At 43.7% G+C, this 26,998-nt stretch overlaps 1 protein-coding gene across 1 annotated transcript in view; it reads left to right on the plus strand.

The window, feature by feature from the left end:
* The window catches only part of PIEZO2 (piezo type mechanosensitive ion channel component 2), a gene marked incomplete at its 5' end in the record, with an annotated part of 291,899 nt that overhangs the window by 201,802 nt on the left and 63,099 nt on the right, over positions 1 to 26,998 (plus strand). The window contains 11 exons of the mRNA XM_037733350.1: positions 1,344 to 1,504; positions 8,225 to 8,401; positions 8,686 to 8,811; positions 10,145 to 10,345; positions 11,296 to 11,500; positions 11,622 to 11,723; positions 12,566 to 12,731; positions 16,895 to 17,138; positions 19,525 to 19,621; positions 21,065 to 21,224; positions 25,445 to 25,534. Coding sequence (XP_037589278.1) covers positions 1,344 to 1,504; positions 8,225 to 8,401; positions 8,686 to 8,811; positions 10,145 to 10,345; positions 11,296 to 11,500; positions 11,622 to 11,723; positions 12,566 to 12,731; positions 16,895 to 17,138; positions 19,525 to 19,621; positions 21,065 to 21,224; positions 25,445 to 25,534 — 1,729 coding nt within the window. The remainder of the gene's footprint in view (positions 1 to 1,343; positions 1,505 to 8,224; positions 8,402 to 8,685; positions 8,812 to 10,144; positions 10,346 to 11,295; positions 11,501 to 11,621; positions 11,724 to 12,565; positions 12,732 to 16,894; positions 17,139 to 19,524; positions 19,622 to 21,064; positions 21,225 to 25,444; positions 25,535 to 26,998) is intronic.

Here is a 26,998-nt window from a genome sequence, read left to right on the forward strand (position 1 = left end):
AAAAAAAAAAAAAAAAAAAAAAAAAAAAAAAAAAAAAAAAAAAAAAAAAAAAAAAAAAAAAAAGATTTCTGAATCATTTCTGGAATTTTCCATTTACTATTTTTGGACTGTGGTTGACTGCAGGTAACTGAAATCATGGAAAGCAAAGCCATGGATAAAGGAGAACTACTGTAAGCAAATTTCACAATAACTAGAACCTTAATTAACTTTTAGAACCAGGTACAGTAACTGTTGCATCTACCCAGGACAGGTAAAGAAGCTATTTAGAGAGACACTTAGGACTTGTAATCTGCCAAGATAGATTTGTGAGCTTTTGTTCACAAACAGGACAGACTGATATTACAAAAGAGTCCTGTTGTAACTTTCAGTCAGGAAAGCGAGCCAGCAAAGTCCTTCTAGACAGAAAGAAACATGACTCCTGTGTTAGCACAAGGTAGAAATAATAAAATGAGTAATTTGATTAAAAATTATTATTTGAATGAATCTGACAATGTTTCAGAAAGCCAGAGAGCTTTATCCACTCACAAGTTAAGCCTTGTACAAAGAGGCAGACCACTTATAAAAGTGCTGTTGTGTCAAGAAAGATGTCATTTAGAAGGAGTTAGGTTATTTAATATTCCCAGAATATTAGGAAATTACTGTTTGGTCTTAAGAGTAAATAACATCAAGGGGGCTGGGCATGGGGGCTCACATCTGTACTCCCAGCACTTTAGGAGCCTGAGGCTAGCAGATCATTTGAGGTCAGCCTCAAGAGTTCAAGACCAGCCTGGCCAACATGGCAAGACCCTATTTCTACTGAAAATACAAAAATAGCTGGGTGTGGTGGTATCTACCTGTAGTCACAGCTACTCAGGAGGCTGAGGCATAAGAATAGCTTGAACCCAAGAGACAGAGGTTGCAGTGAGCTAATATCATGCTATTGCACTCCAGCCTGGGCTACAGAGAAAGCTCTGTCAGAAAAAGGAAGGAAGGAAGGAAAAGAGGGAGGAAGGGAGGGAGGGAGGGAAAAGGAAAAGAAAAGGAAAGAAAGAAAGAGAGAGGGAGAAAGAAAGAAAAAGAAAGAAAGAAGAAAGAAAAGTAAATAATGTCAAAATCCTTCTTGACACTAATTTAATCAAAAGGTAGACAAAAGTCACATTGTCCCTCCAAGTCTCTGTTTATGATATCTGTGTCATCATGACTTGGGATTCTTACTTCATCCTTATTCCAGATTTGGGTTTTTTAAGAATTCATCCACTATAATTATTTTGCAGCCTCTCATTCCAACTTGAAAGCTACAAGATATGCTTTAAATGATAATATTTTTAAATGTTATGCTCTCAGCTGTACTTCCTGTTTTGCAGATTTAAGGAACAAATGGCACCTGGTAATTGACCGCCTCACTGTGCTCTTCTTAAAATTCCTGGAGTATTTTCACAAGCTGCAGGTGTTCATGTGGTGGATTTTGGAGTTGCACATCATCAAAATCGTTTCCTCATACATTATCTGGGTTTCTGTGAAAGAGGCAAGTGAACATTTGTCCTATCATCAGGCCGAATAGAACCACAGTAGGTCATCATTTTCTTTTTCCAGCTGTCCATGATTTTTTTAATGTAATGCCCATTACATTAGGCTATCAAGACTCTAAGATAAATACATACACTTACTGAAATCCAAGGGTCAGCGGCACTGAGAAAAAGGATAGAGACTCGTGGCTGAGTCTCTCATTGGTTTGGTTGTATTACAAAGGCTACTTATTTTCATCTAGTCCTTAGGGAAGTGTGTGAGAGCAGGCTGCCCTTCTGCCCCTGCCTATGGGATTCTATCTCCCTAAATTATCCGAGGAAAATAGCATTCCAGTTTACATTCCCAAGGAGAAAAAATAAAATCTTTGGTAGAGTTCACCTTGTTTACGATTGGATTTCTTGAGATACAACACAAAGTCTTCAGCCATGCACCTGTATTGCACTTCTGTTTCCTGGATTGTAAAGAAGAGAGTCATCATCCAGTCAACAGATCATTTAAAGTTCATTGTGGAGAAATTAGATTCTTTCCATTTATTCAGCAAATAGTGTCTGCATCCTTATATATGCCTGGACTATTTTTGAGTCGGTTACAATTCAAGGAGTGTTTGCCCTCTAAAAATTAATCAAGGAACTACTGCCTATAATCTTTAAAAAGTTATATATATAACAGTAAAATATCATAACTATAACACTGCAAACCTAAAATGTTTCACAAATAGGTATCTAACAGATGAACATTAATTTGAGCTCTGTAGTCTAAACTAGAACTTCTCCCCCAGTTCATACAAACCATCTGAAATGGACAGGGGATCATTGCCAAGTGGGAATGAAAACAGAAGCCACTGTCTCTGTGAGATTTGTGGGGGACATGGCAGCAGCTCCATTGTTAAGTCACTGGGTGTATACATTAATTGGAGCCAAAATCTAGCCTAGTATTTATATTCATTGAGAGCAAATATTTAAACATTTTAATGGTAGAGGTGAATTGAACAGTTCAAATTTGAGGATTCGAATATATAAAGAGAAATGGAAAAGAACAAGAAAAGGCATTTGACAAAAAATGCACAAAGACCATTTCTGAACAAATCCAATCTGAGGTACAGATGACTTCTGATTCATGAGAAGCTGTGCTGCAGGTGTGAAGGCATGTTCAGGCAATGTAATGATGGGAGTGGACATTAAGGGGAACGGAAATTCCTGGGAGTCGGACACAGAGAATCTGCTGTCATAAATCCATCCTGCTGTAAATACGTCCATCAGAAAAAGAACCAAAGCATTAAAGGATGCAATTTCTTATAGATTTTAAACAAAAGGCAGACATAACTTCTTCATTATCATTAATGAGTCTCCAGACATAATCTTGTTAACAGACCAGCAAGTAACAAAGGATCTAGTTACTCTAGTTAGCCTTCCGCAGAGTATAACCACTCTCTTCTCTGTGATTCATACATCGTGCAGGCTTTCAGAATTTTCATTCCTAATTTAATCTCTCTCACCTTTAACTTTAAAACAAGTGAGAGACTCATGAGCACAGAAATCCTCCTCCTTCTGCTGCTAGCATCTGCCAAATCCCATTGCTGTAAGATTGTTTCAGCCACTCGTGTTGTGCGCAACATCACCCACCTGCATGAGGGATTTCCCGCCCTGAACTTTGGTCTCTGGGCTCTTGGCAGTGTGTGCGCTGCTGGCTCTTTCTAATGTAATCGGCACACCGAGTGACCACCTTGGTGACATCTAATCAAAAAACTTCTCTTCCGACCTTCATTGTCCCTTTAAAATGCATCCTACAGGGAAACTTAACCTCTGTGTCCCTGAACAGAGCGCACTTTCTGATCATTCCTAACAAATGCAGAATCCTATAGTGATGTTAGTGAGCCAAATCTGGCTTCATTCGTTAAAACTGTGCAGCCACAGAGAATCATCGCGACTCGGGGCCTTCCCCAGGTAGAGTCTCCTCCTTTCCTAGCTGATCCTTTCTTTCTCACTCACACCTCCTCCCCTCCTAACTTCTGTAAGGAAGTTCTTTATTAAAAAAAAAAAATCCACCTCATGGAGGTTCTTTAGTCTTCTTTTATTTTTTTCCTTCCTGGGCTGGAGCTCAGACTCACAAGCTCAGGGCAAGTCCCCCTGGGATGGAGATGTTGTGACTTGGCCTGTGCCATCCCATGATGGCCTCACGCATGGGCTGGTAGCTAGCAGATAAACCTGCCCTTGCTCTCCTGGAGGCTCCTCAGTGGGGCATCCAGCAGCCACTCTTGGCCGGCACTGGGACCTAGACCCTGGTTTCCCAGCACCTTCTCCTTCTGGGCCCCGCTGTGGAGTCCTACTGCACTTCCAGCCTTCCCTGCAGTCTCAGAGCAGCTCAGCGCTCTGTGCCTCCCCATCAGGTCCAGGGACCACCCTCACGCAGGCCCCGCTCTGCTTGCACACATGGAACCCGACAGAGAGACTCTCTACACCCTGTGGCCAGAGGCCTTCATCTCTTCTGGCCTCATGGGTACCAGTGCCCAAGATCCAGGGCACACACATCAGGCCCCCTGAGTCGTCTACGTTAGGTCCTCATTCGGGCGCTATGCAGAGGACGTTCTCCTGCCTGCATCCCCACCTGCCCCATCATCTTGGCATTGGAGAGACAGGCAGGACACAGCCCCTCTCCATAGAGAAAGCTCTTCAGGAGCTGTGGCAGCAAGCTTTGGGTTCCAGACATCCTTACCCAAGACCTCAGTAAGGGTGCTTGTTTTCACAACTTTTGGATTCATCTGTCCTACAAACATTAAACCTTTACAAAGTTATCATCATGAGGCATCTGAAAAAGAAGTCTCTGGAAAAGAAATTGTTAGAGAAAGCTTTATTTTACATCAGCACATTATTCAGGAGTGACACTGCTTTGGAATAATCTAGAGTTAAATATATACATATTCTACTATATACATACCACATTCTCTTCTCCTTTAGAAATAGACAGCTACTTTCTAATTCCAAGGCTGCTGGACAGCTCTGTGAGGTCAGGTGATTCTCGAGGAAGAGGCCACACCTTCTGTTAGAACCTCAGCTCCCTCCTCCCTGGGGCCTGGCCATTCAGAGAAGCTCCATGTTCACCGACTGAAGGAAGGAACAGAAGAACTTTGCAAACCTGAGGTTTCTCCTTCTTGTCAGCTGAGGCTTCAGTTTTTCTCCTCCCTGTCAGTTGAGGTTATTATTTTTACTCTCACTAAGTATTCACTGAGCCTTTATTAAGCACTTATAATAAAGGGAATGTGTACATGGTGCTAGGTGCTTTAAAGACACACCTTTTGTCTGAGCTCACAGCCTGATGGGAATGGCTGCTAAATAAAACTGAGTGACAGTGACTGCTGTGCTGGGGGGTCCACAGTGAGCACTGGCTGCACAGGGAGGAGTGTCCCTTTTGGGCGGTTGCAGCCTGAAGGTGATAGTTGCAGCTGGGATTCTCTGAGGGAGGGAGGCCAGGGACGGGTATGCACAGGCCGGCAGGCTTTGGTTCTGAGGCTCCTTCCCTCCAGACAGGGCCCTCGGGCCCCACAAGGTTATATTCAGATAGGATGGCAATCTGTGTGCGGTGCTTTCTTATGAAAGCCTTATGACATAAAACTGTTACTCAAAATCCTTGACAGTAAGAATCACCTGGACACTTGTTATATATCTGGACCAGCACCTATTTCCCTAAAATTCTATTTCATCAGGTGTTGGTTGTGGCCCAGGTGTTTATCATCATCATCCTCCTCTACCTCCTCCTCCTCCACCTCCTCCTCCTCCTTCTTCTTCCCCTTCCCTCTCCCCTTTTCTCCCTCCTCTTCTTCCTTATCCCTCCTCCTCCTCCTCCTCTTCTTTCTTCTTTCTTCTTCGTCCCTTCCATGAGATTCTTACCATCAGGGAAATGATGTGATCATGATATCTTTAGATGATGGGGCCGTGAGAGAGCATGGGTTTGGAACAGGTGCACTGAGATTTGCACCAGCCTTGCTGTTTGTATGGAATGAAGTATCATATTTCACTTAGCCCCAATTTTTTTTTATTTGTAAAATGATACCTCACAGGGCTCTTCGGTTCTCTTCTGATTTGACTTCTCTAGGATGCTGGGGACTGGGGAAACTTTCCTTGTCATTGAAGCTCCCATTCCTCTTGTTTTGGACATCAGCTCACTTTCCTGGCCCCTCCCACAGCTTCTTCAGGTCCTTCCTGCCTCATTCCTGGGCTCCTCCTGCCCTTCCCACCAGCTTCCTCAGCATGTTCCTGAGGCTCTGTCCATAGCCCGTTTCTGTTCTGGACTCTCATGGGTGAGCTCATGAGCTCACAAGCACAGGACGTTGCCCTCCACCAACTGTGAGTCCTAAAATCTGTGTCAACTCAGTGCTATGAACTCCAAGCCCCTGTGTCCATGTGACAGCTGGGCCTGACCCACTTCTTCAGTGGCCCCAAAGCACTTTCAAGTGTCCTACTCACTGCCTCTACCTCCATTCCCCCTTTAGATCACTCTTACAGATTCCAAGTTTTTCTCAATCTTTTCTCCTTCCAATACGTATTCTACAATGCAGCCAGAATAGTCTTCCCACAGGGTAAATATGATGATGAGAACCCTCTACCTGAAACCTTGCAGCAACTACCTCTCATCTTCACGGTAACATGGTATAATACCCCCATGATGCAGCCCAGATCATTTCACCTTTGCCATCCCCGGACACTCTAGGACACCAGTTGGGTTTTAAAGTCCTCTGACAGGTTTCAGATCACACTTCTCTCATAATTAATCACTTGCTTCTCCAGAAATGGTCAGTCCGTGCTCTCTCATGTCCGGAAGGGCCTTGGACCTGCTATTTCTCCTGCCTGTCTCACTCTTTTTTATTCTTCTGGTCTCAGTCACCTGATGCTGTCACCAAGTGCCTGTGTGCCTCCATCTGTCCCTAAGAGGGACGTGCCTCCTGTGAGCAGGGAATCCTCAGGGGATGTGTCACCTTGAACCTAGTTAAGACCTAATGAAGGTTACTATCTTTATATCCTTTTCCCCATCACTCAGAAAACTGAAAGTTCTGAGTAAATGAATTGTGTGTCTTTATACTAAAGGCCTTAGATACATGATAACAGACATAACAGAGCTAATTTCACAGCATCTTTCATAGGGTTTGCTTTTTAATATCCAAATTGACATTACACTTGCTAATGACTATGGAGGAAGAGTCAATTCACTAATCTGTTTTGTTAAAAGGTAACATTGGTTATGTTTATGAGTGAGTCATGGTTTCCAGAGCTTTTCCATGTACGGTATTTCTTTCATCTACAACTAATTCTGTAAGGCATCTTTTCTTACCCTAATATAGCCTGCAGAAGTCTTCGCCTCAGCACTTAATTCTCAGAGAGTTTCCTTGCCTTGGACAGTGACAAATAGTTGAGTAGAAGAGTAACAGGTAACCAGGTAACACATAGCAGAATTAAATACTCTCATGCAGTCTCCACATTTTCTTCTTTTATGGTTTTATAAGCCAAGTAGGTAACTATGTCTCTTAGCATGCACAGGCTTAGCCCACAGTGCTTGGTACATGCTCAGTTGTATCAAATTAGAGCATGCTGTTATTTCTACCTGATAATATTAAACATCTCTAGGATATTACAACAATATTCAAAATAAATGAGCATTTTCTATGCCTGAATAAGATGGTGGTCCTTCTATACTGTCCAACGAACTATTAACTATAGAGAATTGCTAGAAATGTGGGAACATCTGGCCTGATCAGTGAACTCACATGCAGCCCAAAGTCAACAGGTTTAAGCTGAGCTCATTGCCCTTGCTGCTCCAACCAGCTTCCCTGTCAGCACTGCTGTCTCAATAATGGCACTGTCATCCACTCAGGCTCCCAAGTGGAAACCTGGGAGTCACTCCTTGAACTTTCTCCCCTACCCACCAGCCCACCAAACCAATCAGTCATCAAGGCCAGCTAATTTTGCCTCCCATCTTGAATCCTCACCTCCTCCCCATCTCCCTTGGGCTATTGCAGCAGGATGTGAGTGGGTTTCCCACCTGGTGTCCAATTCCCACAATGCGCCCTCCATTCGTCAGTTACATTTATCTCAATGAGAGGCATATCTTACCTCCAAATTCCCGGTGTAATACCCTTCCACCGCTCTCAGTTTTCTGAAGAATGGGCTCCTGTGCCATAGCATGGTACAAAAAGAATCTATCAAAACTCGGCCGTAGCTGCATCTCCAGCCTCACCTACTGCTGCACTTTATACTTTGAACTCTGAACTTTGCAGCTGTTTGTGGCCGCCTGTCCCCATCATGCTAGCTCATGCTTTCCTGCCTTTGCCCATGCCTCCTTTACCTGGAATGCACCTCTCATTCTTGGCCTGGCTCAGTTCAGGTACTGTCTCTTCTTGAAAATGTTTCTTGACCTCCACATTCAACCAAGGACCCTTCTGGGTGCTCTCACAGGAGCCTGCCCACTTCAATAGTTTAGCCAGTGCTACATGGTATTGACGTCACCTGATTATATGTCTGTCTGCCATACAAGACATAATGTCCTTGAGGGGTAAGACCATAGCTCGCCTATTTTAGTACCCCAGCACCTAGGGCAATTCCTTGCACATGCTAGGAATCCAGTTCACTCTTGCTGAACTGAGTAAATCAAGTCATCTTGTTTTGGGGATGGCCTGTTTGTCATGCCATGTTACATATTTTTGTCCCTATTTCTGGTTTTATGGTTTCAGGTGTCTCTGTTCAACTATGTATTTTTGATTTCTTGGGCTTTTGCTCTGCCGTATGCCAAGCTGCGCCGTCTGGCTTCTAGTGTCTGCACGGTCTGGACGTGTGTGATCATCGTCTGCAAAATGTTGTACCAGCTCCAAACCATTAAGCCTGAGAACTTCTCTGTTAACTGTTCCTTGGTGAGCCTCGGTGAAGGGGGAATATTCCTGACTGCCCTTTAGTGAACCTCCATCCCCAAGTACCTTTGGCCTGGCCTGGCCTGGCTTGTAAGTCACCTCTCCCTGGCTGGACGTGCTCTGGCCCTGTGTTAAGCCTCCTCTCATACTGAGGGCTCCCCCGAAATGGACCTGTCCCTCCCATCCCACCATTGTCCCTTTGCTCAAAGCTGAAGAAGAAATAACCCAAGCTCTCCTCATCTGTGGAGCTGTTTTTTTTTTTTTTACTCCATTTTCTCTCTTTTCAGCCAAATGAAAATCAAACGAACATCCCCCTTAATGAGTTGAACAAGTCTCTGCTCTACCGCGCTCCTACTGATCCTACAGAGTGGGTTGGCCTGCGGAAGTCTTCGCCACTGCTAGTCTACCTGAGGGTAACGGCTTTGCTGTGCTTAGTTTGGGCCTCCACACCATTGTATAACAATTCAGAATCCATTTCCCTGAGATGTTTGACATCCATTTGATAGTAACCTCATCTTATGTGGGATTTGGCATCACCTTTGCAACAAATTCTAGGTGTTACAATCAGTATTGTGGCATGTTAAAGAGAAAATGACCAAACGATCTGAGACTGCTTGAATAAAATATGATAAATATATTCATTGGAATGTATTTATTTGAATAGAATTGAAGCATGTCCAAAATATGTGAAGTTTTTTAAAAAGCAAATTTCAAAACACTGTGTATAGTTTGATCTCTTCTAGACACAAAGAAAAATATTGAATAAAATATACCACATGCTCAGTAGTGATTATTTCTGAGAAGCGTATTAGCCTTACAAGACATTTGTGCTATGTAAATTGTTTCTCTATAGTTTTTAATAAAGAGCATCTATTACGTCTAGAAATAACAAAGCATATATTTATCAAAGGAAATTTGAGTGCAAATAGTCATACAATCATAGTGAAAACCACATGCCTCAGATTTTTCACATCTTTTCATGGATGATCTGAGTAGTCCTAATCATGTTACACTGGCATGCACTTAATCATACAGCCTCTGCACTTAGCACCTGGAACTTTAAGGTGTATTAAGCATCCCATTTTCTCTTTTTACCTTCTAGTTTTTTCCTCATGTGGTAGATATCTATTGTGCCAGTACTCGCCATAAATAGCTGTTATGAGAATAAAGAAATTGGTATTTGAAAAGGGTGATAGAATTGTGTCTGGAAGCTGTGATTCCATAAATGTTGGCTATTTTCATTATCTCAAATAATAGTTACATCATCACTACTATTACTTTACTGTCAGCATGTTTCTCAATCTATTGCTTTCTGTAGCCAGATTTCAGGAGTATTCAAAAACTTCCCCCAAGCAGCTCCCCACTCACCTAGCTCAGTGTGTTTCCCAGGGTGTCTCTATACTGTTTTGAACTTCCAGTTGCAAATAATGCTGAACTGCCCTCCTTGGATCACTGGAAATTGCTTCCTTGTTATGAGCTGTGTAGTTTTGAGAAACAAGAATGAGCAGCAGCATCTTAGGTCTAGAGACTCTAGATCCTATTATTTTGGAAGTTAGCCTGATTTCTTAATGGAGATAATGCGACAATAAATAAGACAGAGAAAATAAATATTGAGCTCGAAACTGTTTAATAGAGGTGAGCTTTTATAAAACATTGTCCTTTTAATTGTCAAGAATATGAGGATTGCTTGAAATTACCAAATCATAAAGCATCTGGCTGACACAGTTGTGTTTTCTTGCTTTGCAGAATAACCTCCTGATGCTGGCTATCTTGGCCTTTGAAGTCACCATTTACCGCCATCAGGAATACTATCGAGGTCGAAATAACCTGACAGCCCCTGTGTCTAAAACTATCTTTCATGACATTACAAGACTACATCTAGATGATGGACTTGTTAATTGTGCCAAATATTTCATCAATTACTTCTTCTACAAGTTCGGTCTGGAGGTGAGTTTCCTTGCTGACATGTTTTATTTCTCTTTTCCATGAAAATTCAAAGAACTTCTTCCAGCCAACTGACCACTGGAGCTTTGTGATACATCTCCAGACATGACGGCTCTCTCCTTGAGAACAACAGAAAGTGTTTGTACTGATGGTTAACTGGCTTGACTGAAGATTTTCCAAGATTGGGTGCCAAACACCCCCTCCACAGCAGTGCCGCGGCCTCCCTGGATCTCCGGAACCATCTAAATGCATGGCCATCAGTTTCTGTGTTAACAGGTTTCTTTTCAGGAATAAACTGTTAATCTTCTGGCCAGGCGCAGTGGCTCACGCCTGTAATCTCAGCACTTTGGGAGGCTGAGGCAGGTAGGATCTTCTGAGGTCAGGAATTTGAGACCAGCCTGAGCAACATGGTGAAAACCCATCTCTACTAAAAATACAAAAATTAGCCAGGTGTAGTTGTGTGTGCCTGTAAACCCAGCTACTCGGGAGGCTGAGGCAGGAAAATTGCTTGAACCCGGGAGGCAGAGGTTGCAGTGAGCCGAGATCACACCACTGCAATCCAGCCTGGGCAACAGAGTGAGATTCCATCTCTAAACGAATAAATAAATAAATATTCATCTTCTTTCTTTTTGTGAATTCTGAAAGCATAAGCTGCAGCCAAAATTAACTGTTTTAAGCTAAAATGGTTGTGATAGTGCCTGTGCCTTCATAGAATGAAGTAGCGACGGTCATGTTTCATGAAGAGACAAAAATTGTTGTTCTCTTTATTGTCTGAAGCGGTTATTACAACAGCTACTAGTCAGTTTTTCCCTTGGGAGTAATCTATACAGGATTCAGCCTGGTCCTGAGGGATGTGGTTCTCTGCCACCTACACAGACCTGACACCTATCACCGGTCCCCTTTCCCATAGCCTGATTTTTTTTTTTTTTTTGCCTCTCTTTGTCTTTACGCAGACCTGTTTCCTACTGTCAGTTAATGTGATTGGCCAGCGAATGGATTTCTATGCCATGGTCCACGCCTGCTGGCTGATCGCTGTCTTATATAGACGCAGAAGGAAAGCCATCGCGGAGATCTGGCCCAAGTACTGCTGCTTCCTGGCATGCATCATCACTTTCCAGTACTTCATCTGCATCGGCATCCCGCCTGCTCCTTGCCGAGGTGAGCCTGCCCTTCCTGGGATCCATCTACTTTTAGAAGAAGCCATTGCCGAGTGGACAGCTGGTAGAAGAGTGGAGATGAAGAGCATTGACTGTGCTGTTCACCACTTCCTTTTCTGCAGATTACCCATGGAGATTCAAGGGTGCCAGCTTCAACGACAACATCATAAAGTGGCTGTACTTCCCAGACTTCATTGTGCGGCCCAACCCTGTGTTTCTCGTCTGTAAGTATTTCTACTGCAGGGCCACGGAGTGCTGGTATGCAGGTTCACTGCTAATCGCTCTTCACATGCTATGCGTTAGCGCCTTTGCGTCTTCCACCAGACTTCACAATCGGCTTGTCTTACACATTAGTATCACAAGTCATTAATGGCTTCTACTCGCCCTATTACATTAGCAAAATTTACCCTGAACATGAGACAGTGGGTGCTGGAAGATGCTTCCCAGATTTCAGTTGCTCTAGAATTGGGCTGCAGCCCCAAGGTCTTCACAGGGCAGCTGGTGATCCAAAGGTCAGAGCAGCTCCCCAAAGACCAGAGTACTGGGTGTTGAAGAAAATGCAAATGACTGCCCTGCCTAAACAAGTTTAGGTTTAAGAAGCAAGGAAGCAGCTAGTGTGCAGGCTGCTAGGCAGGCTTGGCCTGAGGCCTCTGTGGGCAGTTGCCTGGAAGACAGCTCTCAGGCTACTCTGTGCTCACAATGCACGGTCCCCCATCTCCAACTGCTCGCACCACATCTGCAGTGTGGCTTATGCTCTGGGGAGAGTCTTTGGTTAGAAATGCAAAGGGGGATGGAAAAGATAAAGAAAAATGAATGCCTGCATCTGCCACATCCGTGGCACCTTATGCCACATCTGCCACAACTGTGGTCACTCTGTGCCCTGCAAGGTGGAGAGGGTATGACTTGGCCCCGACGTTGGACTCCAGGATGAATTTTACTATGAACTTTGGGAACACAACTCACTTAGGAGCTGGGGTGTGGCTGTTGCTGTGTGATGACTGTGTGTTGCATTATGTAAATCAGAAGAGGACAAGGCTGATTAATGATATCACCTCTGTCTTGCCAGATGACTTCATGCTGCTTCTGTGTGCCTCCCTACAACGGCAGATTTTTGAGGATGAGAATAAGGCTGCAGTGCGGATCATGGCAGGTGACAATGTCGAGATCTGCATGAACCTCGATGCAGCCTCCTTCAGCCAGCACAACCCTGTGCCAGATTTTATTCACTGCAGGTAACAAGAGCTTCACATTTGCTAAGAGCCACTTTCATGTTTGTTTCCATTACATTGCTCCTCTATACTTTCTCTGCTATACTTGGAAAATAGATCCGCTGAATTATACACATTGAAGCTAATAAATGCTGGACAGGGCTGGTCAGTAGCCTGGAAGCTGAGTCTCTGAATTGTAGCACTGCACCTGCTTTTGTCAGTGTAAACCACCTCTTTATGGCCTCAGTTCTCTTCCTCTTCTTTGTGTAAAAACTGACCTGTGCCATTAATACCAGCTCTTTAGTGGAGGGCCCTCCTTCTCATCCCTCATCCCTCCTCCGCATCCCCATAGCTCATCCTTATCTTCCCTCCTCCTCATCATCACCCATCTTTCTTCCTTATCTTTCATCCCTCATCCTCATCCCCATGGCTCATCCTCATCCCTATCCCTCCTCATCTTCTATCTCTCCTAATCATCCTTCATTTTTCTTCTTCATCCCCATAGCTCATCCTTATCCCAACCCCTCCTCCCCACCCTCCAGCCTTCTTCCTCATCTTCATCACTTATTCTCATCCTCCATCTCTTGTTCTTATCCCCATCCCTCCTAATCATCCTGCACTTGTCTTTCTCATCCTCCATTCCTCCTACTCATCCTTACTCCCTTATCTCCATTCTTACTCCTCATCATGCACCCTTCCATTCTCCATCCCTCATACTCATCCCCCTTCCCTCCCCTCATCCCCACCTTTCCTCTGTAAGTGTTCCTCATTCTCTCCTCCTCCTCCTCATCCTCCATCCCTCAAGCTCATTTCCTTAGCTCATTCTTGTCCATCCCATCCCTCATCCTTGTCCCTATGGCTCCTCCTTCTTTATCCTTCATTCTCTTCCTCCATTCATCCTCCTCATTCTTCATGCCTCATTCTCATCCCCATAGCTCATCCTCCATCCCTCCTTCTCATTCTTCATCCCTCATCCTCATAGCTCATTCTCATCCCCATCTTTTCTTCTCATCTTCCACTCCTCCTACTTATCCTTCATCCCTCATCCTCATCCCCATAGCTCATCCTCATTCTTCATTCATCCTCCTCATCCTCCATCCCTCATTCTCAATCCCCAGCTCTCATCCTTATTCCCATTCCTCCTTCTCTCCCATTCCTCATTCTCATCCTCTGTCCCTCGTCATCATCCTCCATCTCTTCTCCTTATCATCATCCCTCCTCTTCATCCTCCATTCCTCATTCTCATCTTTCATCCCTCCTCCTCATCCTCCATCCTTCATCCTTATCCCCTATCTCTCCTCCTCATCCTTCACCCCTCATCATTACCCCCCATCCCCCTTCCTCATCCTCCATTTGTCTTCTTCATCTCCCCTCTCTCCTCCTCATTCCTTGTTCTTATCCTCGCTTTCTGTATTCACTGGGCACTGAGGAGGTATGGTTCCCTAGATTCCACCCTGTGCAGCTTTTCCATCCTCCACCACTCCACCCACCCTCATGACAGCTGATCTGGGCCGCGTTTCTCTCACGGTGTCTGTGTTTAAACCATGCCAGGCTTCTCCCTGTGCACTCACTCTTTCTGCATTCACTGTGTTTCCATGTTGAGATTTTGTCACCCAAGGCCCACTTCATGGAGGGCAGGCCCACTCTGCCTCTTCAGTCAGGTCTTTGGTCTTTAAATGCCTCTAAGACTCCACTCAGCTGCCCACTGTAGTCAATTGTCTGAGGGAGCTGCTGTGACTTTTTATACCCTCTTATTAGCTATATGTTGTGGGACTCATTTCATACACATATGCCATCCAAGTGGAGACAGGTCACTGATAGTACCCTAGCCGGCCAACCCCACACCTGGAGTTGCTCTCCAGCTTCTGGTCTTCTAGAGATTCCTGTTTACATTGTGTGAATATCTTCTGCCTGGTGTTGGTAAGCTGTAGCCTTAGGGTGAAGATCACACCTAACTTGCTTTTGCACTTGTCCCCATCCCCACTCGTACAGTTCTCAGCCCACAATGCATATACCAATACAGATAGCTGTCAGTCACCTGGTGCTCCCTTTCCACCAGGCTCTGTTCCAGGCTTTGCACACATGGAGCCGTTTTACCCCAACCCTAGGAGGTCATGTTATTATCCCCATTGTGGAGATGAGGAAACTGTGACAACCAGATGAGACATAGGCAGCAGTAGAACTGGGATTGGAACTCAAGCAGTCCAGCTCACAAATCTGAATGTTTAAGCGCTTGAGTGCCTCTTGGTAGCACAAAAGGCTCAATATGGACTGAGTAAATCAGGAAGTGAGTTTGCTTCAAAACCATATGCTATATAGACTTGACCATTCTATTTGTGAATTAAGTACCAGACTAGGCACTGATCTAAGGTAGGACTTCCATTTTTTACTTTTTCTCTATGATGCCAAGAAGACAGTCAGTCTAACCCAATATTTTTACTGTTGCAAAGAGAACATAAGTATTTCAAACATATTCATGAAAAACCTAAATCATAACTCAAATGAAAATCTTTTGTGTGCCTTGATTTTTAAAGCTGATTTTTTTTTAGTTATTTCAAATTTTTGTTCTATTTCTCAATGAGGACTGCCAGCAAAGTGACCCCCCTCAGGAAGTGGCCTGTCAAATGCCACAGCAGTGAGTAGGAAGGCAGTGCACACGCTTGCTGATCAGAAGCACAGCCGTGCTCGCCTCTTCCTCCCCCACAGGGGTTAGCTCCACAGCAGCCTGAGATCTCTGGAAAGTGGCCAGAGCCCTGATAGTTAGGTGGCCCTTAGCCACAGTACCTGTCACCAGGGCTCAGTCTCTCTACTCAGCGATCCATAAGGCTCCTCTTTGAAGCATGTTTACTGGGTTTTTTTTCCAACTTATCCTCATAAACTTAGTTTGATGAATTCTGGACTCAAAGTGGGTTCAATGTGAAGGCCAGGACTGGTAAAGCAGGGATTGACTGCTGCAGGCAAGGAAGGAGAGGTAAGGAAAGAATCACCTGCACTCACAGGCACACACAGGCCAGCACTCATACTCGAAATGCCAGCAGCCCAGTTCCACTGAACTCAAATCACACACACTTCAGAAGGCCCCTAGGCTCATCCAGTTCACTACCTTTCTTTGTGATGATCCAGGGATACAGACAGATACTGACATTTCATTCCACTCTCCATTAGGAAGTCAAGGAAGAGTTTTACATATTTTAGAAAAAAAATTATAAAAATATTTAAGTGTTTTCCTTTAAAAAGAGTAAAGGTTAAAAGTTCACTTGCCTGAAAAATGTACCAAGGCACAACTCAAACTGATCCCCTAATAATGCTGGATAGCTCAAGTGTAGTGCATATTTTATTAAGCAATTACTTATTAACATCCTACAAAACAAGAATTCATTAATCAAAAAATTAATCCAGAATTTGTTCTCCTGTGCTTCTTCCCAAATGCGGCAAAAGAAATCACCAAAACAAAACCCCCAAAACCAAAAAGTTCTAATCAAGAAACGCAGCTGGGACTTGGCCTGCAGGTGTGACTCCTGTCAGATGACAATGCTGGCACCCGAGCGCGGGCCTCACCTTCCATCAGGAAAGCAGCAGGGATGGGTGGCCCCCAAAAAGGAATCCTGACTCAGCCAGAGAACCTCCAAAACCAGAGTACTGAAAAGAACAAAAAAGTCCCACCATGGCTGTGGATAGTTTGTCAGAATCACCTCTCATCTGTAGAGAAAGATTTCCACCTCTAATAAAAGCTTTGTGTTCAATATAAATTTGTTTAACTTCTAGTTTATCAAAGAAATTCGCTCATCCATTCTTAGCTTTTCTTTCACTAGACAGAAGGCATCTGTACCTCTAAGGTACAGAAATTCTAAATTTCTTTTGCCATGCTATGATTCATGCCTACCACGGGAAAATAAAGGAAAATTTTGAATGCTCAAGTAGTAGGCAGAAATTGTTGTTTGTGAGAAATTTGGCTTGAATAAGGTGGTGAGAAGCATACACACGGTTTGTTTCCACAGCTCATCTATTGGTCCATTACTAACTATTTGAGGGTTTCCTAGATACCAGGATTAAATTAAAGCTCGTAGTCTGATGTGCAAGTCATAGTAGAGAGCGTGAATTTCTTCCCTTCTTAAAGGAGACTTTCCTGATTTTGCTTCTGTTCGTTTTGTTGTTGTTGTCCTTCTGTCGCTGGCTTTGTTTTCCAGATCTTACTTAGACATGTCCAAAGTGATCGTCTTCAGCTACCTCTTCTGGTTCGTGCTCACCATCATCTTCATCACTGGCACCACCAGGATTAGCATCTTTTGCATGGGGTACCTGGTGGCCTGTTTCTACTTTCTGCTCTTTGGGGGCGATTTGCTGTTGAAACCCATCAAGAGCATCCTGCGCTACTGGGACTGGCTGATTGCGTACAACGTTTTTGTGATTACGATGAAAAATATCCTGTCAGTAAGTGTTTCCCATTGCATAACACATTTGTGATTTCCATGTAAGAGTAAACAATCCACTCGTGGTTATTAAAAGCCCAGTGCTTGTCATGTTGCTCTCTTAAAAGCCCCAAATAAGATGCTGCAAATTCAGAATTAAAAACCCATTTATTTCTCTCTGTCTTGCCACGTTAAACAGAATCCTTTTTGCTCATTTTCACCATTTCAAGGGCACATGGCTAAAGGATATGGGTTCATAGGAATAAATTCTAAAATGTCTTTTACTAATTAAAATTCTGTCTCTTCTGAGAAATAATTTGTCATCACTGTTGCTGTGAGTTATGAAGTGGCCCTGTTAAAAGCTAAATTGGAGCCATTGAATCTTTTCAAAAGCTGTTTCATGTTGGCAAAAAGCAACCTTCTTATCTAGAAAGAACCGCAGAAATGTGCAATATAATGATCATGGCTCTCTATGACACTGGTTGGGGTAGGAATGAAGCAGAATGGGCTATTGCAGGCAAGAATGTTTTATGCACTCATAAGATGTGGGTAGATAGAAGAGAAAATTCAGCTTTCGTGTTCCGTCTGAGTATAGACATCCAGATTAGGACACAGCTAGAGCAATATAAGGTTAATGGAACGCCCACCAGGCCCCGGCAAAGCTTGGCTGCTCTGCTCTTTAAGTAGCTATGTTTCAGAGCAAACTCTTCCCCTCACATGACAGGTAACTCACACTGCCCAGTGGTAATTCCAGAGTCACATCAACCTATCAGGACACAAGGACACCATTTCAGTGATTTAGTGCTGCAAGAAATTAAGCAACAACCTCTCCTGAGCTGAAGGAGTTAATAGCTATCTGGCTGGTGCCCACCTGAAGTTTATTCCTGTGCCTGCACCTCCCAGGCTGTAACTGCTTTTGCACTGAGAGAGCAGTGAGGAAATCTCCTTCGTAGCTACTTAAGGATGAGCTCCCCAGGCAATTCAACTGTGATAGCTCCTTGATTTTTGNGGGGGGAGGGTGTATCTCTGTGTCTAGAGGTCTTGGAAAGCCAAGTTTATGTAGCCATGAATAGGCATTTGGATAATTTATTTTGTTTGAAGTCCATTGAAAGTCCATTTTCTAGGTGACAGTGAAAGTGACTTTTACTGGGTGCTTTTACCCCTCTGACATCAATTTACATTTGGAGAAGCATTGAGAGTTGTTGAAAAGAGCATGAGAAAGAACAACAGAACACTGGTTCATTCTAAAGCCAGTGTGATGGTGCGGGATCTGTTGCCAGAGGCTGATTTCACAGCCATGCTTGGAAAATGTATGGATTCATTCATTTGTTCTGTAAACCTGTATTGTAGACCTGTTTTTTGCTAAGCACTATTTGATATATTGAAGAACTAGAGCTAAACAGCTCTCAGGTTTTGCCCTCAAGGAATTAACATTCTAAAAAGGAAGGTAGACCTACTTATAAATAATTATGATGCAGTATGTTAATGATAATTATCACAACATTTTTGAGAAACAAAGCAAAAAAAGGATACCTAATATCTTGCTTAGAGAAGCTGGGAAGAGGCTTCCTGGGGACAATCCCATTTGAATGCATCAGAGATCATAAATAGATTGAAGGGTCTTCAGGGAGACAAAGGGGGAAGGCATTCTTAGCCTGGAAAATGGAACAAAAGCAGGATATGACACTGTAGGACTGGAATATTCCTAGGGTTGGGGAATCCATACTGAGTAACCACTACTGTGTGAGCAAATCCTAATGATACTCTCCTTCCTCTCATGTTCCCAGGAAATACACACAATGCAGTTGAAACTTTTATGTGTTGGCTTGCAATGATTCATACTTGTTCAAACATTTTCCAGCTCACGATTTAAACTTAACTATAACAAGAAATTCATTGTTATGGGGCAACCACCTGCCAATCTACAAAAAGCATTTCTTTACCAAGAGAATCAGCCAAACAAGACTCGAAACACATACTCTGTTCTGTTCTAAGAACCACACCCTGCAGCTTAAGTCTGGGATGACCTCTAGGGAACAGCATAGGTCATATTTATCTGGCTTTTAAGAAAATAATTCTACCAAAGTCAAAGTTCTAGGGTTCAGTGCACACCCATTCATTACCCCAGAGTTGAGATTTATTTTGATGATCACCCAAGATTTCCTCTTGAAAAAGTGGTGCTTCCAAGTACAGAAAACATTACATGAAAGACCTTTCCTTTACTCATTCTGTTTAATTTTCCCCAGGAATTTACATTGCTCCTGAAGCACTACCACAATGTGACTGAATTTTTAGGTACAATTGGCATCTCCTAGAATCATTACCACTGAGACCCTGTGAATACTTATAAGACGCCACATTTTTTTCTGTGTGCAGAGCTTCAGCATTGTGCCCCTCTTTTGTTTCAGATAGGAGCATGTGGATACATTGGAACATTGGTGCACAATAGTTGTTGGTTGATCCAAGCTTTCAGCCTGGCCTGCACAGTCAAAGGCTATCAAATGCGTAAGTATGAAAAGCAAATGTGGGAGCAGAAGGGCAGAAGAGGGAGGATAGTTGTATTGTTCTAATTTTAAAATTGGGCCAAAGCCAATAAAGAGATAAAAGTAGGGTCAGTTATCTCCAGATGGAGGCTATAGAGCTGTACATTGTGAATCTATTGTCTATAATATGAGATGCCTCATGCTAAGCCTCTTTGATCATCTTCTTTAAACGTCTGAAACTCTGAGGACTTGGAGTCTGTGATCTGGAGATTGGATGTAGTGTTGTAGTAACTCCCCGGACTTTTTGAGTCATAATTAGGAAGGATTCCAGAAGCCCACTCAAACCTGCTGTTGTTCCGCTTAACATCTTGGGTCATCAGGTAACTCTGACTTCAGGCTCCTCTTGTCCTTAGGAAGCTCAGAGAGCTTCAAACTCAGGGAAACAGTTGGGAGGAGCATGAGGATTTCCAGAGTTAGACTCCTGCTGAGACAAAGGCAGAAGTGTCATTGCCACCACCCTGCCTGTTGTACCAGAACCCAGGATGACATCACACGTGGTCGACCATGGCACCCATGGTGTTACTTGGACACCGTGCTCTATTTATTTTTTATTATTTATCTATATTTATCTATATTTTTAAAAAATATTTTGAGGCAGGGCCTCTGTTACTCAGGCTGGACTACAGTGGCACAATCATAGTTCACTGTAACCTTGAACTCCTGGGCTCCAGCGATCCTCCCACCTCTGCCTCTGGAGTAACTGGGACCACAGTAGCTGCCTCCTGAGTAGCTGTGCCACCGTGCCTGGCTAATTTTTAAATCTTTTGTAGAGATGTTGCCCAAGTTGGTCTTGAACTCCTGGCCTCCAGCAATCCTTCTGCCTCATTCTCCCAAAGTGCTGAGATTACAAGCATGAGCCACCACATCCAGTCTTTTTTATAAAGTCTGGTTTTTTTTATTATGTAGCTTCTATTTCAGGCCATACTTTGCTGAAGCCTCACTAAGACTTTGCTTTTCACTTAAGAGAAGACATACTATTGACATTCCTTCTTATAAACCATGCTGTTTTCATTATTTTGCGGGTTACCCCTGTGTATAGCCCATTCCCAGAATGGGTGTTTTCTTTTGTAGAAGAGTATTTCCTCTGGCACTGGACATTATCTCTCCGTGGCCGTTGCTGAGGGTCTCTTTCTTCCTAAGAGAAAGAAATACTCAGGAGGCCTCCATGTTAATGAGGCCCTCCGGAACCGTGGAGTATGAGGAGTTCAATGCGTGGTCAGCCTTGTGAATCAATGTTGATGTTGGATTCGTGGCCTCCTTGTAAATAAATCAACTCATAAATAAGTCAGAGCTTCAGAATGCTGCTTTTGTGCCTTTATTTCCCAAGCTTGACTATACCCCAGATTTTATAAAATGACAATGAAAACAGATGTTAATTTTGTGTTTTTCTACTTTGCTACCACAGCTCCTGCTAATTCGCCCTGTACACTACCCAGTGGGGAGGCAGGAATTATTTGGGACAGCATATGTTTTGCCTTCCTCCTGCTGCAAAGAAGAGTCTTCATGAGTTATTATTTCCTACATGTTGTGGCTGATATAAAAGCTTCCCAGATCCTGGCGTCAAGGTGGGTCAGGCCATGGAATCAAGTGGTTTCTCCCAGGAAACTTGCCTGAAACAATATTGCATTGTGTTTTCTGTCTGAGCTTGCTTTCAGAACTCACAAGAAGTTAAGAAATCCCTTCCAGTGAAACCAATCCAAGAAGAATTTAGCACAGGACCTTTAAAATAGAACAGTAACAGGAAGGCCTATGTAACCATCAGGCTTCACAAGGAATGGGGATGCCGTAGAAGGCCAGAGGTTCACTGGTCAATTTGAACCTCTCAAAACGAACCAGTTCTCTAGAAGTGGCTCAGCCTGGTCTCAGACAAACAGCAATGTATGCCACTTTGGTCTAGAGCTCAGTCCACTTACACCTACCTCCCCATACTCACCTGCTTTTCTTGTCTGAGCCACTGACCTGCTTGCATTACTATCTATTTTTTCCCATAGACTCCATTCTTCTTTCAGTTTTTGCCCTTGATCTTGTAAGTTTAGGGAAAAAAACTGGGTAGAGGTAATAAAGTGAAGGGCACTGAGGTGGGGGTGGGTGTTGATGACCAGCTGTGTGGCCCCCAGCTGCTGTGTGTGCTCCCCTCAGAGACTCAGACCATGCCTAGGTCCCATGAGATTCTCAGTGTGAATCAGCTGGTGGATACTGGGTAGTGTTATATAAAATTACCAATATCTATTATTTGGCTTGAGGTTTAGACTAATACATCTGTGTTTACCTATAGTTTCCCTAGAGTCTGTTCTCTTTTCCTACCATGATAAACACAATGTTTATTTTGTTTATTTCCAAGGTCCATTTATATGATGGCAGTTGTCAGCCTCTGTTACCTAAGTTGGAGCCAAATAGAAAGATCCCTATTGTCAAAGGAGCCTTGTGGCATGCCCAGCCCTCGTTATGTAGGTGACAATGACTTTATTTTATGTACAGCGTTGCTCTGGAATTCATTGTTATAATCATTTTCTAATACCCAGGACATCATTTTCAGAGCTAAGTACAATGTTTCATCCCAATAGTAACCTTATTTACTTGTACATAAACAGCTGGTATTTTGCAGGTAAATGCATCTGTTTTGCCTTTCCCAAAGCATTTGGTCTGCGGAGGTCCTTACATAACTTATCTGATGAACCTCCACTTGGAAGCAATCTTCCTCAGGCTCCTAAGGCAACGTGCTGTCCTAATTATCCTTTTCCTTTGTGGTTCAGTCTTCTAGGCCTTTTTTGAAACCTCTTTTTTTGCCCATCTCTCAAACATGAATGTTCCCCAGTATCTTTTTCTCAAAATTGTCACAATTGTTTAGATATCGTGCTCTTCATGTTATAGTGAGAGTGGTAACTGGCTCAGAGTACAGTTCATGCCGATTAAAGAAAAGCTATGAGTTGATCAGTAAGCATTGAACTCATAATGGTGTGTCCAAAGAATTCACAGTCATTCATTCATTCATTTCTTTCATTGCCTACTCTGTTACATAGAGGTGATGCTCACCTCTGCCCTCACAGAGCTCACAGACTAGCAGGAAAGTGGCACATGAGCAAGAAATTGTACTACAGTGTACCTGGTATTGTCTCAGTCCATTTGGGCTGACAAAACAAAAATACCATAAAACAGGTGGTCTGTAAATCATATACATGTATTTCTCACAGTTCCAGAGCCTGGGAAGTCCAACATCAAGGTTTGGGCAGATTCAGTGTCGGCCAAGGGCCCACTTCCTAGTAGATGGCCATCTTCCAAACTGCATCCTATTTTGGCAGAAGAGGCAAGAGACCACTTTTGGGCTTCTTTTATAAAGACAGTAATCCCATTCGTGAAAGCTCTGCTTTCCCGCTCAATGAACTCCAAAAGGTCTCACCTCCTGTCCGTCACCTTGGTAGTCAGGATTTCCGCATGTGAATTGTAGGGGACACAGACATTGAGACCAGCAGGTGTGACAGTAGGAGACACTCGGGGAAACATGAGGTCACATCAAGGGAATATAACCAGCTGCAGGGGCATGAACCAGGTAGCCTTCCAGTCCCAGTGCAGGATGAAGGATGAAGAGGAATTAGTCAGAGGAGAAGGCAGAGGAAGCAGCCCAGTGAAGCTACGGAAGGAAGTAGCCATCAGAAGCTCACAGTGACAGCATCACGGAGACTGGAAGATGAGGATAGTGAGTCGTGAGGGATAAGCTCCAGGTCAGGCGAGGCCAGGTCCTCCGGGGGCTATCAACCAGGATTATGTCTTTAGAAATATTCCCATAGTCTTAGGAAGGCCTTGCAGTGTTTAAACAAGCAAATGCTTTGACTGTATTTGCATTTCAGGAAGCTCACTCTGCTTGTGGTATGGAGAATAGATGGGTACAGGCAGCACGGTAAGGCAGAGAGACAGCTAGGCAGCTGCCTGATAATCCAGGGTAGAGATACCAGCTAGACCAGGAGAGGTTCACTGAGAAAGACATTCCAGAGGCAAAAGAGGCACAGCTTGAAAACTGTTGGGAGGGCAGGGAGACGGTGATGGAAAGGGAAGCACAGAGGGTGATGTGCCCAGGATTCTGGCTTAGCCAAACAGTGGTGCCAGTTCCAAATATAGGAACTCAAACAGGGAGAGAAGACTGCCGCTGCGGAGTTGTAGGTCCTGTGGGCACATGCAACTCAACCAGTTGGGACGTCCACTGAGCAGCTGCTCGGACAGGTCTAGAGGAGTGAGTAGATGGAGTGCCACCATCACACAGATAGTATTGGAGTGGGTGAGTTGCGGCTGCTGAGAGGGAGTATGAAGCATGAGAAGAGAATCCTGGGGAACATTCATGTTTGGGAGATGGGCAAAGAAAGAGGTTGCAAAGAAGACCAAGCAGCCTGAGCCACAAAGGAAAAAGGAAAACTAGGAGAGCACATTGCCTTAGGAGCCTAAGGAAGAGTCTTTCCCACTGGAATCCATCAGATAAGTTATATAAGGATAAGACTAGCAACTGAACATTGAAATCGGTGACCTTGACAGGGGGGTCAAAGCCAGACAGCAGCGAGCAGAGGTTGAAGTTGTAAAGGCTTAGAGACATGACCGTAAGACATTTCAATGTGAAGGGGCAGTGATGTAAGTTCCTACATAGGAAAATGCAGGGGAGTTGGGGTGGGGGGTTCTTTTTCATTTTTTTAAGGTTATCAAGACTTGAGTACGCTTGCATGCTTATGGACAGAATTCAGTCCTAACGGAAAAATTGGAAATGCAAGAAGCGAGGAAGAAACAGGAATTGTTCCCCAGGCTGCGAGTGGGGAAGGGACCTGGAGCCCAGGGCAGACCTAGGCAGGCTGACGGTACCTCTTCCACTGTCCCTGCAGGGCAGGACACCTGTAGGACTGACGGTGTGGGAAACTGACTTACTGCCTTAAGATTTGTGTTCCCTCTGGGAAGCAGGAAGCTAGGTCATTTACTAGGAGTGAAAAACCACTCGACAGACTTTAAGACTTGAGAAGAACGTAGCAGAGTTTGAAACAGCCACTGTAGAGAAGCAGAAGACTTTCCAAGGAGTTGGGGGCTCTGCAGAGAACCATCTGCCCAGGCGGGTGTTTTTTCCAGCAGCTGCCAATAGCCCCTCCCAGTCCAGGGCAGCATACCATCAGGTTCCTGCAGATTTGGGATTTGCCAAGCGTGTAACAGTGTGACAGAGTTGAGTATGTGAAGAAGGTTGAGGAGATATAGGGGGACACTGAAGTTAGCCTGAGAAGTGAGAAAGAAGAGAAGGGAGTAGAAGGACAGGAAGAAGAGAATCAGGGACAAGAGACTAAAGACCCACAGTTGGAGCGGGAACTTGGCCTTCACATATTCCCTAAAGAAATCCCCAGTTTCTGCTCGTTGAAGAGAAAATGAATCTGAACATACCCCTTTTTGCAAATTTCTCCTCTTGGTATAACTATAATAAGGTTAGGTGAGGACGCTTCACTGAAGTCTAATGTTTAGTGGGACAGGTTTATAGAGGCTCATGGGCTTCAAAGTCTTGGAGAATGCAAAACACTTTCCCTTCACTGATCTTCACCACTGGGCTTGTGAGCAGCCCCCACAGTCCCAGGGGGAAGGCTGTGCCCTGTTCACCCACGGGGAAAGGCTTCTAGAAGGGGTCTCGTTGACTCCCACTCTGAGCCAGGAAACTGCAAGCAGCTGCCATAAAGAGATGTGATGTTTTCTAACCCTTAGGAATAATTTTCAGGGAAAGGTGAACAACAATAGCAAGAATACTGACTTGTTCATGTTTCCAATTTCCCTTTAGAGGAGCTGAACTTTTCCAGGCCACAATTGTAAAAGCTGTAAAGGCAAGAATTGAGGAAGAGAAAAAGTCCATGGACCAGCTGAAGCGACAGTAAGAATGCTGTTGATGCTCATCCTTCTTCCGTCTTCTGATTGTGTGACGACATTCAGCTGGCACTCCACTCTTGGGGAGCCTCAAACCCCTAAAATATTTATATGTATGGGCTTTCACAACTTCCTATATATTTATTCTTGTGCTGGGGCAGTGGCTCATGCCACTAGACTGAGAGTGGAAGCGGCTTAACAGGATAGCTCCAGCCTGGTGGGGTTGGGTGCTCTCCTGCAGAGGACCAGAGATCAATTGCTAGCTCAGTGACTTACTTCAGAACCTTGAGCAGGTCATTTAAGTTCCCTAAATTTGAATTTTCTGTTTTTACATTACAGCTCACAATTCTGTCTTTCCAGATTTTTGTAAAGATTAAACTGGCTGATGAATGAGACAGGGTCTTGCTCAGTGTCAAGCACTTGCTATAAGCATTCATTACATCTGTGGGCTAGGGGGGTAAATGTGGAGTCAATTTTGGAAGCACAGTTTTAGATAATATCATCCAGTCTTTTTTGGAAAGAAACTGATAACCCTGGTATTAGATGACTTAGTCAGCACTAACTAGAGGCAGCACTAGAAATACAAGCTAGAGTTCCCTATATCCCATCCAAGGCTTTTCCCACCATCCCATTCTGGATAGCCCAAGGGGCAGACTGACTCCACTCAGGAAATTTGAGAATTCCATGGGAAAGAATTTTCTTCGAGTGAAATTTCCAGCAATAATGGAACCTCTGAGAACAGGTAGTACCTCATATGTTTGGGGGCCAGGTTTAAAAGGTGATGGCCATGGAATTCTAAGCCTAGACACTTTCCCCAAGAAAATGGAGACACCATCTGCCCACTAGGAAAGTTCCCTAAGTTTGTTAGGGCAGTTTCATCTCATTCTGACCTTTTTTCCTAGCTTTTTTCCCAAGCAGAAATATTTCCTAGTGTAAATTAGGTTATTCCACAGCATAATTATTTTCATAAAGATGTAAGTTATATCTAAAAAATTATAATGTAAATGCAATATGGTTCAACTGTTTTTATTGTTGTTTCTAGTTATCCAAATTAAGTCTAGAAGAGTAACAAATTTGGATCCATGTTTAGAATGTGTTCCTAACTTCTGATAAGTGGAGTCTATTACTGTAATTCTCTTTGCTAAATCTTTCCATTTGTTTAAGAATGCAAAACTTGGGAGAATAAAGGACTTGTGTTTCATAATATGCAGTGTTCAAACTGGCTATGATAGGAGATGTGAGTGGACATCAAATATAGCTTGCCTAGCATAATTATTATTGGTCATATCGTTAAGACTAGCATCTATGCAATGCCAAATAACATGGGAATACACACCCAAACACACACACACACACACACGTATATAAAACAAAGGAGATACTTGTGGTTAGTGAGTAACCATTTTACAATTCCCAAATATTCTAATTTGTCCATGAATTTAGCTATATACATAACAGCGTAAGTCCAAAG

Source organism: Cebus imitator, unplaced genomic scaffold (assembly GCF_001604975.1).
Source record: "Cebus imitator isolate Cc_AM_T3 unplaced genomic scaffold, Cebus_imitator-1.0 Scaffold518, whole genome shotgun sequence".
Taxonomy (NCBI): Eukaryota; Metazoa; Chordata; class Mammalia; order Primates; family Cebidae; genus Cebus; species Cebus imitator.